This window comes from Leptonychotes weddellii, chromosome 9, assembly GCF_054177405.1.
Source record: "Leptonychotes weddellii isolate Sample4059 chromosome 9, ASM5417740v2, whole genome shotgun sequence".
NCBI classification, from domain to species: domain Eukaryota; kingdom Metazoa; phylum Chordata; class Mammalia; order Carnivora; family Phocidae; genus Leptonychotes; species Leptonychotes weddellii.
In genome coordinates, this window is record NC_138377.1 from 24,353,367 (window position 1) to 24,372,348 (window position 18,982).

At 53.2% G+C, this 18,982-nt stretch overlaps 1 protein-coding gene across 4 annotated transcripts in view; it reads left to right on the top strand.

The window, feature by feature from the left end:
• LTBP2 (latent transforming growth factor beta binding protein 2) overlaps nt 1-18,982 on the top strand; it is a 103,017-nt gene that overhangs the window by 50,310 nt on the left and 33,725 nt on the right. For all 4 annotated transcript variants that reach the window (XM_081830243.1, XM_081830244.1, XM_081830241.1 and 1 more), the window contains exons 4-9: nt 1,258-1,448; nt 3,565-3,735; nt 4,282-4,488; nt 5,299-5,576; nt 6,625-6,727; nt 17,546-17,620. In XM_081830243.1, the coding sequence (XP_081686369.1) occupies nt 1,258-1,448; nt 3,565-3,735; nt 4,282-4,488; nt 5,299-5,576; nt 6,625-6,727; nt 17,546-17,620 (1,025 nt within the window). The remainder of the gene's footprint in view (nt 1-1,257; nt 1,449-3,564; nt 3,736-4,281; nt 4,489-5,298; nt 5,577-6,624; nt 6,728-17,545; nt 17,621-18,982) is intronic.

Here is an 18,982-nt window from a genome sequence, read left to right on the forward strand (position 1 = left end):
TAAATGTTTATAACCTTTTTCTTATACCTTTCAATATGGTCATTCTAGTCCATAGAATTAATCCTAAAAGAATGATCCTTTTTAACTGTCTATTTTAAGTATTTTTCAAACATACAAAATAAAATAGAATAGTATAATGAATCCCCCTTTACTAAAGGAATATTTTAATGGAAGGAAAAAAAGCCATACTTATGTGAACATAAGTATGTCCACAGTTAAAAATTAAAAACAGGGGCGCCTAGGCGGCTCAGTCATTAAGCATCTGCCTTCGGCTCAGGTCATGATCTCAGGGTCCTGGGATCGAGCCCCACATCAGGCTCCCTGCTCGGCGGGAAGCCTGCTTCTCCCTCTCCCACTCCCCCTGCTTGTGTTCCCTCTCTCGCTGTGTCTCTCTCTGTCAAATAAATAAATAAAATCTTTAAAAAAAAAATTAAAAACAATCCGTGCAACAGGCAAATGTCTGAATAAATAAATCTGATTTGTCTTCAGATAGACTATCGTGTAGTAACTGAGATGATAAATATGAAAACTGGGATTGTATAAAATATGATCTAATGTTAAGTGAAAAATCAGAATTTAAGCTGTGTCTACAGGTGATGACAATGGGATAAGAACGTATATTTGAGCAAAGGTTAAAAGGAAATGTGCAAAGTATTTGCTGCGTGGAGGCAGGGGGATGCTGAATTAGGTTGTTTTCTCCTTGAATATTGTTATATTATTTTTACAATGAAAAGAAATGAGAGGGATAGTCTAGGCTCCGCCCCCGAATCAATCTGTGAATAAGCATTTGTTGGGCACCATTTCCACAGGTAATTTGTGTTAAGGGCTGAATTTAGAAGCGGCAGGGAGTAGGCTTGGGGGCAGGACTCGGTTTGGGGGCAGAGGTTGGTCCCTAAGAGTCTCACAGACTCTCAGAATGTCAGAGCCACAAGGGACCAGTCTAACACCTTTGTTTTATAGTCTCGGGCCCTGAGGCCCAGAGAAGCTGTGACTTGCCCAGAATAACCCAGCAAACGCCTGGCTATTCCGCATAGGGTTAGGCATTCTCGCAGAACCAACTGGCGGGCCTTCCCTCACTCCCCCTTCCTCAGGGCACCTCCACATCCCTGAATCGCTGCAGATGGGTGCAGAGAAGGCAACCAGACAGAGGGCACTCTTCTAGTGCAGAGGTGGGGGCTGGGCAGCCCAAGCGGGGACAGAGGGCACAGCGATGCTGCTCCTAGGCGGTAAACCCCCGTTCCACGATCATCTCCACAGGACCCTGAGTGGGCTCAGCCAGACCCAGCCCTCCCAACAGCACGCGGGGTTGTCCCGGACTGTCCGGCTTTACCCAACCGCCGCAGCCAGCGGTCAGCTCACCTCCAATGCCCTGCCCGCAGGGCCAGGCCTTGAGCGGAGGGATGGCGCCCAGCAGGCAGCGTATCTGGACCGCCTGTCATCCCCCTGGGGTAAGGATGCCCTGTCTCAGGGTCCTAGGAGAGCAGGGCATCTAAATCTCTGACCTTCTTGTCCCCGCTTTTGCCTCCCCTCCACTCTCACGGGCCGGCCGAGTTTCACCTGTCCCTCATCCTCTCAGCCAATCAACCAGCAGTCGCCAGGTGCCTGCTTTGTGCTGGGCTCCAAGGGTCCCAAACCATCTGATCGGGGACTTTGCCCCTATCACACATCCTGCCTTTGCTTCCTTCATATCCAGCCACGAACCTCCCCTCCCTGGCCCTGCTCCCTCCACCTTATCCTTCCTGCAAACCTCCTGGACCAACCTGAGCAGTTGCTTTCTTAGCACCCACAGCTGGGCTTCTGCGTTCTAGAGGAGACAGCTGAGCATCCCTGTGGGTTCACGCCTCGGCACATTCTGCTCCTTGCCCAACAGTCCTTTCCTTTGTGCCTGCTCCCTCTCTCTGTCTCTGTCTCTCTCTCTCTCGTCCCTCAGAGCAGCTACTCCAAGCTGCCCCCCACTTTCCCAAGCCCCATCCCATCAGCACATGGGCACGCCTGCCACCTCTTGGAGAGCTCCTCACCTTCCTGCCCATCTGCCCCACCGTGCACACCACTCCCTTACCTAAACCTGTGCCTGAGCTCACCTCCTTTCTTTCCTTGCCATGGTAAAAGTTGAAGTGAAATTCACATAAAATTAACCATTTTTAAAGTGTACACATCAGTGGTTTTAAGTGTATAATTTTGTGCAACCGCCATCACTATCTAATTCTAGAACATTGTCATCACTCCCAAGAGAAACCCTGTACCCATTAAGCCTCTTTCCCCCTCCCCCAAGCTCCGGGCCCCACTGATCTACTTTGTCTCTAGAGATTTGCTTACCTTGGACATGTCCTAACAGAGTCTGCACAGTATGTGGCCTTTGGTGTCTGCTGCAACTTAGTATCATGTTTTCGAGGTTTATCCCTGTCAGTACTCATTCCTTTTTGTAGTCCATGACCTCCTTTCTTGCCATCTTGAAAAGGGCATGTCCCCCTTCTTGATTCCTCTAGGACGCTAGACCGTCTCTTGTCCTCCCCGCAACACCCTCTCTCCTCCCTCTTCAGCCTGCCCCCCCCAGCTCCTTCCCACCAGCAGATACACTTGGTTCCCGCTCCCATTCTCACACACACGCTTGCACGCGTACACACATCCACAGAGTTCTTTCTCTACTCCCCTCGGGCTTCCTCCCTGTCTCCCCCCCCTTCCCAGGCTAGCTTCTTGAACACACGGTCTACACAGACTTTTGTACTTCCCTCCTCAAGCCCTCTCCCTCTGGTTTCCCTCCCGCGGCTCCCCACGCTGAATGAATACCCCTCCTTTGTATTTCCACCTCGACCATCTGTGTTACAGAACCGGCTTGCATGGCTGCGTGCCCTCCCAGCTGGTCTCCCTGCCTCCCCGCCCCCTGCCCACTCCAGCTGGGAGGGCGCCAGTCCTCCACGAGTCCTCTTTGATCTCTCCCTGAAAACTTTCAAAGGCTTCCCACCACCAACCAAATAAAGGGCCCGTCCTCGTCCTCGTTCTGGCAATCAGGGCATCCACAGCCTGACTCTAGTCGTTCTGGCAGGCTCTGTCTTCCTCCCCTTCTCTTCGAAAACTCCCCTCTGGCAAGTCACAGCTACAGTCAGTCCTCTGCCCGCAGGTTCCACGCCCGACTGCGGCACTTGCCCGCTGTGTGCCACGGGGCAACGCAACCTTCTCTGGGCCTCAGTTTCCTTAACCGTAAAATAGAAATATCAGATTGGGTACAGGAACATGGTCAGTATTCGGCCATTGTAACCTACACAAATGGCAATTTCTAACGGTTCCACCGAAAAGGGTGCGCCCCCAAGAAGGACAAGAGTGAATGTGCATAAAGCACGAGCTTAGTGGTTGGCACGTTGGCATCCCTCAATACACGTTGGACTATGAGCTTCTCAAAGGTACCACCACCCTGCTCCCACTGTGGGACCTTGCTTCCAGTAGGCACTTAGCAAATGCCCTTGGGATGGATTCACCCCTGACCCCGTGGGCCTTTCTAACCAGCCTCTGGAGGTCACAGCTGTGCCTCTCAGCCCTGCCCCCTGGACCCAAGCCCTCTCTCTGCAGGGCTGAACCTCACTGAGAAAATCAAGAAGATCAAGATCGTCTTCACTCCCACCATCTGCAAGCAGACTTGTGCGCATGGACACTGTTCCAACAGCTGTGAGCGTGGCGACACCACCACCCTATATAGCCAGGGTGGTCATGGGCACGACCCCAAGTCCGGCTTCCGAATCTGTGAGTCCCTTCCCGCCCCGTCCTCAGGGGGTTCCCCGGCCCTGGGGAGGGGCAGGGTGCCCAGAGGGACAGGCTTGCCTTGAGCAGGAGCCCAGACCTTCTGCAGGAAGGAAGCCTACTGCTCTCATACTATGGCTTCTGTGAGTTGTCCCCAGTCACACAGAATGCTGAGTCCTCACCCAGCTCTGTGACAGCCTAGCTGTGTGGCTCTAGGCAAGTCCCATAACCCACCTGAGTCCATGGTTCCCCCGCAGAGAAGTGAGGGAGTTAGTAGAGTTAGTAGAGTTAGCCCTCCTGTCCCCCAGGTTATTGTGGGATCCCGGGAAGGTGTGAAAGGGCTCTTCAGAAAGGCAACGGCCGGCTGTTATCTACCCTTCCTCACTCCCGGCGTCCTGGAAAGTCCCTGCATTTCAGGGTGGGCTGGGCTCCCCGGGCCATCCAGATTGGAGTGCCTGCTCCCCCTGCTTCCCTGTGGTCACGCCCCGGCCCCGCGGTGGGCACTGCTATGTTGTTCTACCACTGGTCACCTTGAGATCAATGTTGTAGATTTCTGCCAGATCCCCTGCCTGAACGGGGGCCGCTGCATCGGCCGGGATGAGTGCTGGTGCCCTGCCAACTCCACCGGAAAGTTCTGCCACCTGCCCTCCCCGAAGCTGGACACGGGGCCTCCGGAGAGGGGCTCCCGCCACGGGGCCCTGCGGGAAGGCCCCTTGAGGCAGTCCACCTTCACCTTGCCTCTCTCCAACCAGCTGGGTGAGTGTGGGGCTGGGGGGTGCACTGGGCCACGGGCATGGGGGTGCCGGCATCGTGGTGGAGGGCACAGAAGCTGCCTCCAGTCAGACCTCCCTCCTTCTCTGCCCCCGGGGCTCAATTTCATTTCCTAAACTTCTCTTTGCCCTTCCTCCGAATTCATCAATAATTTTTTTTTTTGCCCTTGCTCCCTACTGGGTGCTATGGATGAGACAAAAAAGTATAAAGGCGGGGGTCCTGCCTTCAGGGAACCCTCAGCCCTGGACAAGACAGTGGGGCTGGATAGGAAGAATGGAACGTGCCTTCCATTATCAGGTGCCACGTAAAAACTACCAAAAATACAGACTTCCGTAGGAGGTCAGGGGGAGGAGAGCCCCCTAACTGTGCTCAGGAAGGCTTCGTGGAGGAGGTGGACTTCAGCTGGCCTTAAAGGGTGGATAGCCTTCGATTAAGCAGAGAAGGTGGGAGGGGTTCCCCTGCGCAGGGACCAGCATGAGCCACGGTGTGGAGGTGGGGCCCTGAGGGGTCTGTCGGGCCAGAGTTCAGGGGTTGTGCAGGATGGCGGAAGGAGGTAGAATCAGGAAGGTAATTTGGAGGTTGAGCATGAAGGTCCTTCTTTGGAAGGTGCAAAGTGAAGGAGTTTGTGCTCCATCCTGTCCTCACTGGGGAGTTGTTCTGGGTTTGAGCAGAGAGTGGAAAAATGGAAGGAGAGTTCGGGGGAGACATAGAGCCAGTGGCCTGGCCCAGGGGTGCTGGGCCCTCTTCAGAAGGTGGGGCCCTGTTGCCTGGCTCTGACCCAGCCCCTGTGCCCAGCCTCCGTGAACCCCTCCTTGGTGAAGGTGCACATCCACCACCCGCCGGAGGCCTCCGTGCAGGTCCATCAGGTGGCTCGGGTGCGGGGCGAGGCCCCGGAGGAGAACAGCGTGGAGACCAGACCCTCGCCCTGGCTCCCCGCCAGCCCCCGCCATAGCCACTGGGACAGCAACAGCATCCCTGCACGGTCTGGAGAGGCCCTTCAGCCACCGCCCCCGGCAGCACCCAGGCCTCCAGGAGGGCTGGGCCGCTGTTACCTGAGCTCTGTGAATGGGCAGGTGAGAATGCGTCCCCTGCCTCAGCCCTACAGGCTTCCAGAATAGTGACTGCTCCTCACTCTCCCCCTTCTTCTCTCTGCTCCTCGTCCTTACGGAATGTATGTCCGCAGAGTCTCCTATTCGCCATATGGGAAAATGTAGGGCATAAATTGTGTGAGCAAGGAGAGGCCTCCTTACTACCTAGGCTCCACTGGATACTTGTCAGTGCCAGGCACGCCGAAGAAGCCCCAAAAGAGTCCCCCTCTGGAAGGGCACCAGCATCTTCTGGTCCCAGTAAACCCTGGCCTGTCCTGGAGCCGAGCCTAGGACTCCCGGTGCATAGACAGTAGGGCTGTTAGATCCTACAAGAAAAAGCATGGTGTTCCATTGAAATTGAAGAGCACAGAGATGTGGATAGGTTAAACCCTAAAGCTTTGGGGGTAAAAGATGAGAGACACCCCATCCCTCCTGGAGGCATCCATAGTCAGTGATGGGAAATCAGGGGAGTTTTTCTGAATCTGGGCACCTAAAAATATGGGCTAAGCCAGACCTAGGATGGTTTTTGTTAGAGTTGCATTTTGGCATTTCCAGAAACCCCTCCTGAGGTTAGGGAACTGGAGGAGGTAGGGAGTAGCCAAGGGATAGGGACTCTGAGTCCCCAGATCCTCCTTGGCCTCTCAACTTGCAGTGTCCCTGAGCCTAGACCCTGTTCATGGGGAAGGCTTGCATCGTAGGTGACCCTATAGTTCCCTGGAGTTTGATGGAGGAAAGCCCATCCTTTGGGACCCTCTGTGGGCTGGGGACATGGAAGGGGGATGTTTGCAGTCCTGCACAGAGCAGATCTTATCTGGGTGTGCCCTGCCCCCAAGTTTAGGGTTTGGTGGGATAGACTGCAAGGTTCTCTGCCTCCTTCCGGGCCATCCCCTGACTCTCCCCTCTCCTCCCTTTGGTGAGGCATCCCTGGAGCAGGATATTGGGGTTGAGCCCTCGCCTCGGGTTTTCCTGGGACAGCTCTGGCACAGCAGGAAAGGGAAGAGGGAGTGATGGGTGTCCATGGCCTCTTTTCCAGTGTGCCAACCCCTTGCTGGAGCTGACTGCCCAAGAGGATTGCTGTGGCAGTGTGGGAGCCTTCTGGGGGGTGACCTCATGTGCCCCATGCCCACCCAGACCAGGTGAGTGCTAGGTGCGGGGGTGTAGGGTTTGGGGCGCAGCTTTCCCAAGGCCTGGCCTCCGCTTCACCTCCCACCAGGGTCTCAGAGGCCAGGCAGGGAGAACAGGCTGGTAAACTGGGCAGGCTTTCCAGATCTGCCTTGAGGGTGCTTCTGGCTGGTGGCTGAGCCTCCTGACAGCTCAGACGGCTCGCGCCCAGGTGCAGCCTGGACTCTCTGCTCTATCTGATTGCCCGGGAGGGGTTCCTCCCTCATGCTAGTTGTTCTTGCTCAGATTGTAGGGGTCCCATGCCATGCTGGGCCCCCTTCTACATACCCCCCTGGCCAGGCATCAGGGGCCCAGTGATCTTGATGTAGTGACTCAGCGTTTCCCTCATTCTCTCCCTGGAGGGACCTCACCTCCTCCCCTCCTGTTTCCTAACCCAGTCAAGGTTGGGTGTCTGTCCCAGAGGGTCCTCTGCCTTGGGATATGGGAAACCCAGTTCCCTGCTCTCTTTTGGATGGTGGGAAAAGCCTAACGTGTATTCATTCATTCATTCATTCATTCGCTCGTTCGTTCATTTATTCGGCAAATACTCACCAGGTGCCTTGTGTGTGCCAAGCACTGAGGATTTGGGAGTCAGCGAAATGCCTGTTCATGCTGCTCTCCTAGGCATCGATCTTACGGTTGGGAGGTGGGTGATGAGGTGCCTGTGCCCAAGGATAGCTTCTGCCCACTCGGCCTGTCTTCTCCCACCTGGCCCCACTCCCGGGGTCTGGGCCCAGGCCTGGCATGGATTTCTTTTTCCTGTCAACAGTCAACTTGGTGAGTTGGCTTTGTAGGGGGCCTGGCCTGGAGCCCACAGGTGGGAGGGGCAGGGCTGTTCCTAACTTCAGACTTGGTTGTGGAGCAGGGACCATATTTTCCAATTTAAAAATAAGTGTGGCCGGTTTTGCAGTGTGATGGAGCTTCCAGGCTAGCTGTGAGCTTCCAGGCTTGAGCACCCAGCACGGAGCAGGTACTTCTGCTGGCTGACCTCGTCTCCGCGCCATCTGCATTCTGCAGAATGGAGACAGTGGGGCTGCTGTGGCGAGTAGGTGAGGCATGTGCTTAGCATCAGGTCAGTAAACAGTAGCTGTTATTATTATTGCTGCGAAGTATCCCTCCACAAAGGGAAAAGGGCAGGGACCCACTGCCCCGAGGCAGAAGAGGGCCTTGAACTGCTCAGCGTCTCCCCCTGCAGGCCAGAGATGTCTCACCACTTTTCTTCTTGCCCTCTTTCCCTTCCTCCGGGTTAGGTCCACCCTTGAGACTTCCACATCCCACATCGCATTCAGTCAACGGATATTTACATTAGTGAAGCAGCCATTTGAAGTGCTCCTAGTGTGTGGGCCCAGGAAAGACAGTGGAGGCTGAGCCAGAAGCAGTGTCTCCTTTCTCCAGGCTTACAGTCTCGGGTACGGGGGGCGTATACAGGTAGCACTAACTAGACAAATGCCAGATGCGGTGGGAACACAGCGGAACCGGGACCATAGGTCCTATAGCACCTTTGCACAAATCAGAGAAAGGTGCCACTTCCTTTGTTCAAAACAGTCTCTACAAATACAAATCTAAGATGCCAGCGATTCTCTGAGATGTGGTGCTTTTGTGCAGTGGACAACCTGCACATCTGTTCACTGTGGGGTAGGGGATCCTAGCTCAAATTTGTGGATCAGGGAAAGCTTCTTATAGGGGGTGACATCCGGGATGAGATCTGAAGAATTATTAGAGTAGGCCAAAGAGATGGGGAAGAGCTTAACAGCTCAAGGAAATTGCAGATGCAGGTGAGACCAAGAGAGTGAGAAACTTTTCCTGGAGCATGGCACACCCAAGGCTGTGCCCTCACCTCCTCCCTGTCCCAGTTAGTGCCTCCCACCCCCCTCCCCCACTGTGTTCAGCACATCTCAGCAAGCCGGGCACCAGGGTGCAAACCCTGGAATGTCAAGCATTCCAGCACACAGAGCAAGAAATAACAAAGACCAGGGAACGTAAACACTTCCAACACGTTCAAGCGCAGTGGCATTGTATAGAGAAGGGGCAAGATGCTGAGGAACCTTTTTTGTGTTGACAGGATGCCAGATACCTAGCTCCACGCCTGAGCCTCGGGCTGGGGGTTGGGGATGTTTCTCTAAGTAGGTATGGGAAGCAAGCTACCTTGCAAGAGTCAGAAGAAGAAAAGGTGAGCTGCTGGGTAGGTTTGGGAATGGTTGGCAAGGCAGGCGGGACTTCTGGGTTCTAGAACATTCCTAGGCCTGGTGGCTTTGCCCCTCTGAGCCTCTAAGTCTCCTCTGATGAAATAAGGCTGTGTCCTTCAGGGAAGGGCTTTGTCATCCCCAACAAGGTCATCTAGCAGAATCAGGGGATGAAGGGAGTAATAAAGCCAACAGCTGGGGAGCTATGTGACTTCCTAGCTTCCCCTAAATCACCTTTTGGCTTCTGAGGCTCCATGCTGGACTGTCAAAGAAGGCCCCTCCAGAACAATGCTATTTCTGATGAGGAAAGAAACTGCCTTGAAGTCTCGTTTATGTGGCACAGATAAATCCCTTTTCTTCTGGAAAAAATTCTCCAGTGCTCTCTTTCTCAGGGAGATGGCTCAGGGAGTCCGTTTAGGTCAGCCTCTGATCCCCTCCCTTCTTTCTTCCTTTACTCTGGGTGACAGATGCAGCCGACCTTCCAGAAGGCGGCCTGAACCCCATCTTCCTGACCCTCAGGAGTTTTCAGAGCCTCTGCAGTTCCCCTGTCAGGGTCCAAAGAGCGACAGCTCTCAAAAGCCACTTTGATTAAGGCCACATTTTTGAGTTTTTGTCTGAGAAAGACAGACATCTGGGTTGACTGGAAAGTTGGCCGCTGCCTCATCTGGCTTGGCACCAGCTGTGTCTACCCCCAGGCCCCTTCGCTGGGGTGGGCGGGGCTGGCACCCTGCTCTCAGCCCGCAGTGGTGGGCTCCAGCTGTTTGCCACGAGATCATCTGTCCGTCTGCCTGGCATGGGATGAGGTGACCTCAAAACCCAGGCCCCTGCCTGTCCCTCCAGGGACTGCTGATTCTCTTGCTCCACCCCTTCAAGGAATTCTGCATCTTTCCCTCTTAAAAGCAAGGATAGCCCCTCTTGCTGAACGTTCACACACTACACTGGGCTCTTCCCCACCTGATCTCATGAAATTGTCGCAACCACGTGCAAGCTAAGGGTCTTTATGCCCGCTTGACAGATGAGGAAGATGAAGCTCAGAGAGGGCTGAGCAACTTGTCCAAGGTAACACAGCAGAACAGGGGAGCAGGGCTTCAAACCACAGTGTGTCTGACTCTCAGCTGACCGGAATCTCCCGAATCATTCTGGGGAGACTTGAGCCCGCCCAAAGACAACAAAAACCAGGACCTTAGACTCAGGGTTCACAGCCAGGAGGGGGCCGCCCGGCGTCGTGTCGCATGAGTTATGTGCATGTGAAGGACAATATCCCTCAAGAAGATGTGGATTGGATAGACAGGCAGGCAGCAACCTACAGCTCAGGCCTAAGTGTTCACGGAGATGTGCTGGACGAATTGTCCCAGAGCAAAGGCGGTAGGCTTGTTCCATGTGGTTCTGGGGGGCTAACGCCAATGTGTGGATGTTTCTGGTGAGCAGAGCTCAATTCGAAACTGAGCACAAGGAACAGCTTATTAAAAACTGCAGCTTACCAAAACCCAACGATACAATGGGGCATGCCCAGAAGTACTTCGCTCCCCACCATGGAGAGGAAGCCTGCTAAGAACTGGCTCATAGAGGGAGCTGGAAAGGATACTGCTTTTTGAGGGAGTGGAGGTTCCTATGTATGTGTCTGAAACTGTGCTGGAAACCCTCAGTAGAAGGCAAGCTTTGGTTTGCCTTGGCTTTGCCAGGGCCCTTGCCCAGGGACCGGCTCAGGGGAGGCCAGGCCCTGCGGAGGGGGGCACGTGTGAGGGGGCGCGGGCAGCACCAGGGCAAGTCACAGCAGCAACCCTGTTTTCGTTACCATTGCTGTCCGCAGCCGTGTGCCAGGCACCATGCTAAGTGCTTCCTCATTCCACTGCATCCTGACCACGTCTCTGGGAGTTGGGTGTGACCTTCTTCGTTTTACAGGTGAAGAAGTTGTGTCTACGTGACCTGAGGCCCCCTGCCTCTCAGCGGCCTGTGATCTGCCTCCTAGGCTGCTTCTTGTGCACTTGGCTTGGGGAATTTGCTCAACTAGAGGACCCCAGCTTAGGGAACAGCTGTGCTGGGGTGGGGCTCCTGTTCTCTGGGACTCCTGCCTTCAAGAAACGGGATTTTTCAGAGTTCCAGTTGTTGGACTGAAAAAAAGCAGTGTCTCTTTGGCTCAGGGATGTTCTGAGAGCTTCTTCCAAGGGACTCAAGGCCTCCAGGGAATTGTGCCTCAGCTCAAGTTAGCGCCCTCCTTACCCCAGGGCGGGGGTCACCAACACGTGGCGTCTCTGGCCTGGAGAGGTCCATGCGGGGGCTGCGGTGGGGTTGGCTGGAGTGGCACCTGTCTGAGCCAAGGGTCTGACCGGACCCCTCTCCACCCCACTGCTTGTGGTGACCAAGACACCCACTTTGGCTCTTGTGCTACCCCAAGGAAGCAGTCAGAGTCCATCTTTGGGTCTGGAATAATGAGCCTTATAATAATCACCAATACGTGACAAGGATCATGCTCAGAGTTTTGCATGCTTTTTTACTGTTCACAATAGCCCCAAGGAGGGAATTGTCGCCTACATTTTACTGATAAGAAAACTCAGAGAGGTTGAGCAACTTGCCCAAGTGTCTCCAGCCAGTGAGGCGCAGCAGCCTGCTTGCTAACCTTGAAACTGTGTTGAAAGAAGGAAGGAAGGGAGGGAGGAAGGGGAGGAGGGAGGGAGGGAAGGAAGGAAGGAAGGAAGAAGGGAGGAAGGAAAGGAAGAGGGAGGAACTAAGTCTTAGGGAGCATCTACAGGGACTGTGCCAGGCATGTTGCTAGCTTCAGTCTGACACAGATTCTCAGTGAACTTAACCTTCACAACCCATGAAACTGAGTCTCTGTCCCCACTTCTACAGGTGAAAAAATGAAGACTGACAGAGGTTAAGAAACGTGCTTCGGGTCACACAGCTAGTCAGAGTAGAGCCAGGAATTCGATGGGGTCTGGCTGCCGGAGAACCCACACTCCTTCCACTGCTCTGGGGGATTAGAAGGTTCTTTGCAGCTTACCCACCCGAGGCTTACAAATCGAGGATTCAGCTCCAGTCCACTCACATGCCCCAGTGCATCCAGCTCAGCCTCACCCGGGGTGTGTGTGTGTATGTCTGTCTGTCTGTCTTCTGGCAGAGTGGTGTATGGCAGGGTACCCTCCAGAACTCCCTGCTGGGGCCATCTGTCATCACAGGCTGAGATCTGCATGGCTTGTAAACAGCCCCGTGGCCAGACATATGTCTCCACCATCTCTTCCCTGAACTCTGTTGTAGAGTCAGGGCCAAAACTGTCTCCAGGAATTAGTCTGTCCTGGTTGAGGCCTCCTTGGGAGCCCCAGCAGCCAAGGGGGAGAGTCAGCAGGGCAGGGGCAGGCCGCACCCAGGGGCCCCTCTGCTTCCTTCCCCAGTGTGTGAGCTGGCCCAGGTACAGTGGTGAGGGGACAGGGCTGGGGTCAGGGGCCAGAAGACCTGAGTTCTGGCCCACATGACCCACGTTTCCGTACCAGGAAAGTTATGCACGTCTGCCCTCCAGGCTTCACGGACATTCTGTGATGCTCAGATTCCTGGGAGTTGGCGTTGATCCCAGCTGACCCCTCGGCATCTGCTTGGGCTTTCTCAGGCCTACAAGGCCCAACTGCAAGGTCGCTGGCAGCTGTCCACATGTCTCTTTGAAGCACCCATGGGAAACACGGCTTAGCCACTCTTTCCAGATCTACTTCTCTCTGCTTCCTGACCCCAGCGTCCTCCTTGCGTCGGCTGAGGGGCCGTGAGGGGTAGTGTGGGTTCTGCCCCATTGCCTTTATTCACTCCGCTTGACACTTCAGTGGTAGACCTTGTGGGTCATTTACCCAACCGCTGATGAGTCCTTTGGCCATCTCTGACCATAAGTCCTCTGGCCCATCTCCTGACCTCCTCCTGGGTATCCCTGCCTTTGTTTTTCCCATTTGCTCTCCTGAACCCATGTTAAAAAAAAAAGGGAAGAGAAGTTCCCAAAAAGGGAAATATACTTCCTGATGAGCACGGGTTTCCCTGTAGCCTGCAGACCCTAGGATTCCTGCCTGGACAACTCCTGAGGCTTGGTATGAGTTGACTCATTTATTTATTTGGAGGCAGTAGAGAGGAGTGGTTCACAATCTATCCTCTGGAGGCAGACTGCCTGGGTTCATAATCCCAGCTCCATCCACCAGCTGGGAGACCTTGGGCATGTTTCCTACCTCTCTGTGCCTCAGTTTGCTCCTCCATAAAATGGGGAAAATATTAGTAAGTTCCCTCGAGGATTATTATGAGGATTAAATAAGTTAATACGTGTAAGGACTTTATAATAAGGCCTAGCCCATAGTAATGCTATTTTAGTGTTTGCTCTTATTATTCGTTCCATCTTGATTGAGTGCCTCGAGGGGCACCTGGGTGGCTCAGTCAATTGAGCATTCGACTCTTGATCTCAGCTCAGGTCTTGATCTCAGGGTTGTGAGTTTAAACCTCACATTGGGCTTACCAAAAAAAGATGATTGAGAGCCTGTAGTGTGTGCCAGATGCCGTGCTGTGCTGGGCTCTAGGGATGTAGCAACGATGAACACAAGGTTCCTGTCTTCACGGAGTGTATACTTTAGTGGTGGACATGGACAAGCAAACAGGCTGTCATAACAGCATTTTAAGTGCCATGGCAAGGGAAGGCCTGAGTGTGTTGGGAGGCAAGCTAGCGTGGGTGGCTGGGGCAGTGGCTTCTGCCCTCCCCGCCTCCGGGAATCACACAGCTCGCCGGCTGCCAGGATCAGGCCTGGAGCCACGGGTGGGTGCTGAGTTCCACCCCGAGCCAAGGTTCTCCCTTCCACGTGGCTGTCTAGACTTCAGCCTTCTATCCCCGGATGAGACTGAAGCTGACTTTTCTGGATTGGATGCTGCACTTGGTCTCACAGAAGCTCGTGGGTGGCCTCTGGGAGGTGTGAGGCAGGGTCTGAGGGCCCTCTTTGGGATCAGGTTGGGGTTGCTGGCAAAATGGGAATTTCACCCGGGACAGTGGCTTTGAAATTTGTTCCTCTCTAAAGAAGTCTGCCTTCACCAAGAGTTGCCCCTCCAACAGTTTCTCTTAAGGCTAGCAAGAGAGCAGAGTCCTCTGGGGAAGAAAAGGAAAAGCACGTGAATCCCGATGAATGAATGAATGAACACAGCTCCTCTCAGGTTGCACATTCCTGGGTTCTCTCACAGGTGCCAGCACGTTCCACCCTTGTTCCGGGCTCTAACCCCCCCCTCCCACCACTCCTCTCCTGCTCACTCAAGAAGCGGGGTCCTTCTGCCTCATGTCTCCCTCCTGACATCACGGTGCTGCCCTGGCCTCCTGGGCCCTTCTCTCCCTCCTGCTTTCAGCAGAGTTACATGCAAGGGATGTGGCCTCCGCAGCCAGAGGCTTGGGTTGAACCACTACTGGGCCCCCTCTGAGCTTCGCTTTCCTAATCTGGACAATGGGGATGATGCTCCCTGCCTTGCAGGATAGTTGTAGGGGAAATAGACAGGATAATGTGTACCAATGGCCTCGTGATTCCATCCAAATGTTCCCTTGTTACCGTTCCTTGGCCCTCAGGCATCTGCCTCCCATTATTCTTTCCCACCTTCTCCTCCTCATAATGTTTGCAGACTGCATCGAATCAACTTGCTTTCTGAGTTTCTCCAAACAACTTCCCCCCTCTCTTGCCTCCTCCCTGCCCTCAGCTGATACCCCCAGGCCCCATGCCAGGGGCGCTCACATTTCCCAGCCTCACTCCCATCCTTCTGTCTCAACGTCAGCATGTTCAGAATCCTCATTTATCCCCGCCAGGCCGGAGCCTAGTCCCCCCACGGTGGGACGACAGGCAAAGCCCGAGTGAGACTGTCATCCATAGTGGGAAAAGATAATACAAATTCAACTGACATTTTTTTAATGTCAAAAAAAAAAATGAAGCTTTACTGATCTACATCCTCACTTGGTCTGTATATCAGACTGTCAGATGTCATGTTTGGCATGTGGAGTGTCCTCAGGGAAGGGCGGGGTTCCAAGAAAACATGGCGCCTCCTCATGTTTGTCTTTGGCATGTCACAACGCGTAACCTACAACAGTGCTGGGTTTATGGGGTTTTTCTATTATGTTGTCAAGTTTTAACAAAAACAACCCTCACCAAGTGGAAAAGTGACTCTAAAAAAATTCTTGCAAAGAAACAGGATCTGAAATAAGACTAATTACGTAATCGCAAGTAATCACTTTTAAAATGCAATGCTGCCACTTCTCCCCTGACCTGTAATCAATCGTATTCCAAAGTAAAAATAATGAGGACCTCACGATGTGACCCAAAATGGACCCCAGGATCCAAATGATCAAGAAGGCTGTATGAAATACGGTTTAGATCTATAATCACGAATTACGGACTTTGCCCCGATTCTATAATGTGCTGGGAGCTAGCAGCTAACGATAGAGTGGAAGCCATCTGGATTAGAAGAACATTTAAAAACACCAAGAAGCTCAAGCTTTGCTGTACAATTGGATGAAAGTGTAGATATCTCTAACGTGCCTCTTGGTATTTGCGAGAGTCCATTTCAACAATAAAATATATGAAGAACTATCCTTTTGTAAAGATACTACTAAAGAAAGGATGAACCACAGGCATATATTCTCAACAGTAAATGGCTTTTTCAATAGAAGTAAGTTTTCCAACAACTCTGTAAGGGTAGTTGCTGATGCTCTGACTGGAATAAAAAGGACTTAGAGGTGGAGGGCGCTCCATGCAAAATCCCCTCACCGCAGCGTATGATCATAGGCAAGCTACTGCCACAAGGAAGTCAAAGTCAGAAGACAGATTGCTAGAGGAAGTCATCGTACGGTTCACTTTATAAAACAAGACCTTTAAAGTAGAAGGGGAGGGGTGCCTGGGTGGCTCAGTCGTTAAGCCTCTGCCTTCGGCTCAGGTCATGATCCCAGGGTCCTGGGATCGAGCCCCGCGTCGGGCTCCCTGCTCAGCGGGAAGCCTGCTTCTCCCTCTCCCACTCCCCCTGCTTGTGTTCCCTCTCTCGCTGTGTCTGTCTCTGTCAAATAAATAAATAAAATCTTCAAAAAAAAAAAAAAATAAAGTAGAAGGGGATCTTAATAGAACATTGTGTCAGAAGAGTCCCTGTACCCCTTGAGAATTGCTGGCTATGTCTTGGCCAAGAAATGGTCAGACTTATAGATGAGCTATTCTTTTTAAACAAAAAAACAAAAAAACAAAAAGATGTCCACATCTGCTGCTCTTTCCTGTGATGACAAATGTCTGTCAGGACTCTGCTACCTGCTAGAGCTTTTCAAGGAAAGAAAAGAAAAACAAAAAACACCCTTCAAAGCATTCCTCTGGAGGCTGACGTGCTAGTCTGTGTCTCCAAAGTAATAGAGATGTTTCCCTGTTTTTAAGTCAATAGGTTTTTCTTTTTCAAAGCACTTTTTTTTTCCTCTTTAAAGTATGGAAGAATGTTGGGAAATCAAGGTAGGATATGTATCGGCCCCAGAATCTGAGACTTATTTCCTTGTTGGTCCATCTGGAGTCAAACAGCCGCCGGGTTCGGTCGGTCTGCCCATTAACTCTGGGCAGGGCTGCTGGGCAAGACATCTGCGCTTCAGAAAGAGCCTTTTGAGAAAACGGATGTTTGGAAGCAGTTTCATCGTTACGGGATTTGTTGCTGTAAACCAACTCCATTTGCACATTTAAAAAACTTGAAAACTGGCATTTTCGAATGTATTTTACATTTGTAAGAACGACTAGCCAGCCTCAGGGGAGATGGAAAGTTACTGGCTAGCTTTCAACACCAGCATCACACAGTTGGGGAGAGTGAGTGAAAACTGAATAGCGCGGTTTTCTCCGCGCCATCCCATCGACAGGGAGCTTCTTCCATCCTGAGCCGAGATACCTTGTTAGCTATGGCAATGTTAAAACCCAAGATCAAAATAAGCTGAACTCAGAATTAGACTGTGAATTGTTGCATCTACATGTTTAAAAACTACTAAAACAGCTGTAGTTTTGGAAGATGGAACCATTAGCAGAAACTGGGTGATGGACACGCGGGACCTCTCTGTGACTATTTCTTGTAACTTCCTGCAAATCTATAATTACGTCAAAACCCAAAAATTAAATAAATACATAAAACTTGTTTCATCCCATTAGCGTGTATGACATTGCTATGCACTGTATGTCATGTTATAACTATATACATGACATAGAGTCACCGAGTGTCATTTCTAGAAAGAGCAGGGTGGGTCAAGAGTAACCTGGCGAGGGGCGCCTGGGTGGCTCAGTTGGTTAAGCGTCTGCCTTCGGCTCGGGTCATGATCCCAGGGTCCTGGGATCGAGCCCCATGTCAGGCTCCCTGCTCCTCCCACCCACTCATATGCATGCTCTTGCGCTCTCTCTCCCAAATAAATAAAATATTAAAAAAAAAAAAAAAAGAGTAACCTGGTGAGAGCCGGGGCGGGGTAGGGGGGACTGTAGCCAAGGAGGCACAGCTCTCCACAGTGATGACTTGGGGGGACAGGGCCTCACAGCTGTGGAGTCGGTTGTGCCCCGCTTTTCAGCATGGGTGACAGAGGAGCCCAAGGGCCCTCCAGTGAGACCTATCTATATCTTTACTCCTCAGCCTCCCCGGTGATTGAAAATGGCCAGCTGGAATGTCCTCAGGGGTATAAGAGACTGAATCTCACTCACTGCCAAGGTAAGGGTGACCCCGGGCCAGGGCTAGGCTTGGGGCGGGGGGATGATGAAGGTCTGAGGATGCCAGGGCATTCCCCCGCCATCCCCAGACAGAAGGAGTGGTGTCACTGAGTGGTCTTCACTGGGCACCTCTAAGCCCCAGCTTTGGGGAGTTGTGGGGGCTGCTGGTTCCAGGGGCCTAAGGAAGTTGGGGGGATAATGAGAGAGCAAGCCTAGGAAAGGCCTGGGAGCTGAGCCTGTCCCTCTTCCCATCTCCACCTGCCCCACCGGACCTGGGCCAGGTGCCTCTCTAGAGCTGTGGGGTCCGTGTGTGCAGGTACTGCCCCAGTCCCCACACATCCCCTCACCTCCTCAGCCAATCTCCTTGGAATGGGAGGACTTTTGACTTCAGGATCTAGTCAGCCTGACTTGATGGGGACCTCTGTAGACCTCCCCCAACAAATCACCTTCCGCTGCTCAGACCTCCCTCCAACAACCAGGAGAGGGGAGAGGGAAGGCACAGGTGGAGGAAAGAGGGGCCCATAAAGCACAGACCCTGGCCTTGCTGGCCTGGCTGACGGGCTCTCTGAGGCCAACTGAGGTCTGGGGCCCTCTGCATTACAGAGCAGCAAGGCCCAGAGGCACCTTGGGACATAGGGACAGGAGGCAGGCTCAGCTACGGCTTCATCACTACGGGGAATCCCAGTGGGGATGGTGCGTAGGACCAGGATGACTGAGGGGTCCAGAAGCCTTCACTGAGGGGCAGCTGCTGCCCCTCAGGCTTTGAGCAGGGAGCCCCTGTTGGCTGTGGGCCTGGCAGTAGGAGATGTGAGCAGGGCCTTCCAGCTGGGAGGCTCCTGGGGCTGGCAGAGGTCAGCGGGGAGCTGAGGCAGCTTCTCCTTTGGAGAACTGGATACACTGCTGTCTGGATGGCTTACTTTAAATGAAACTGGGTTAGAGACAGGGGATTGACCCAGATGGCCTCCTAAGTACCCTCCCCCTGGAGGCTTCTTCAGGAGAGAGGGAGCTGAGGAAGTCCTGGGGTGGCTAGGCTGTCTGCCTGGGGGGTGCCAGGCCCAAAGGGGATTTCTGGCCCATGGATAAAGTGCTTGGACCAGGCAAAAGGGCAGGCCTCTGACCCAGCTCAAGGTCAGACTCCCCTGGGGGCAATGAGGACTAGTAGACCGGATGGTGGGTGTAGAGAGAAGTCTTTAGCTTTGCCCTTGGAGGGTACAGTCTAAACTGTCCCGAGGGCCCCTCCCCTCCTGGCAGGTTTCCCAGTGCACAGAGTTAAAGTTATTCCCAGGATCTCAAAGGAGCTCTCGGCCCTCCCTGCATTGACCCCCAAGGATACAGGAAGCCAAGGGACCCTCCCCAAGGAGGA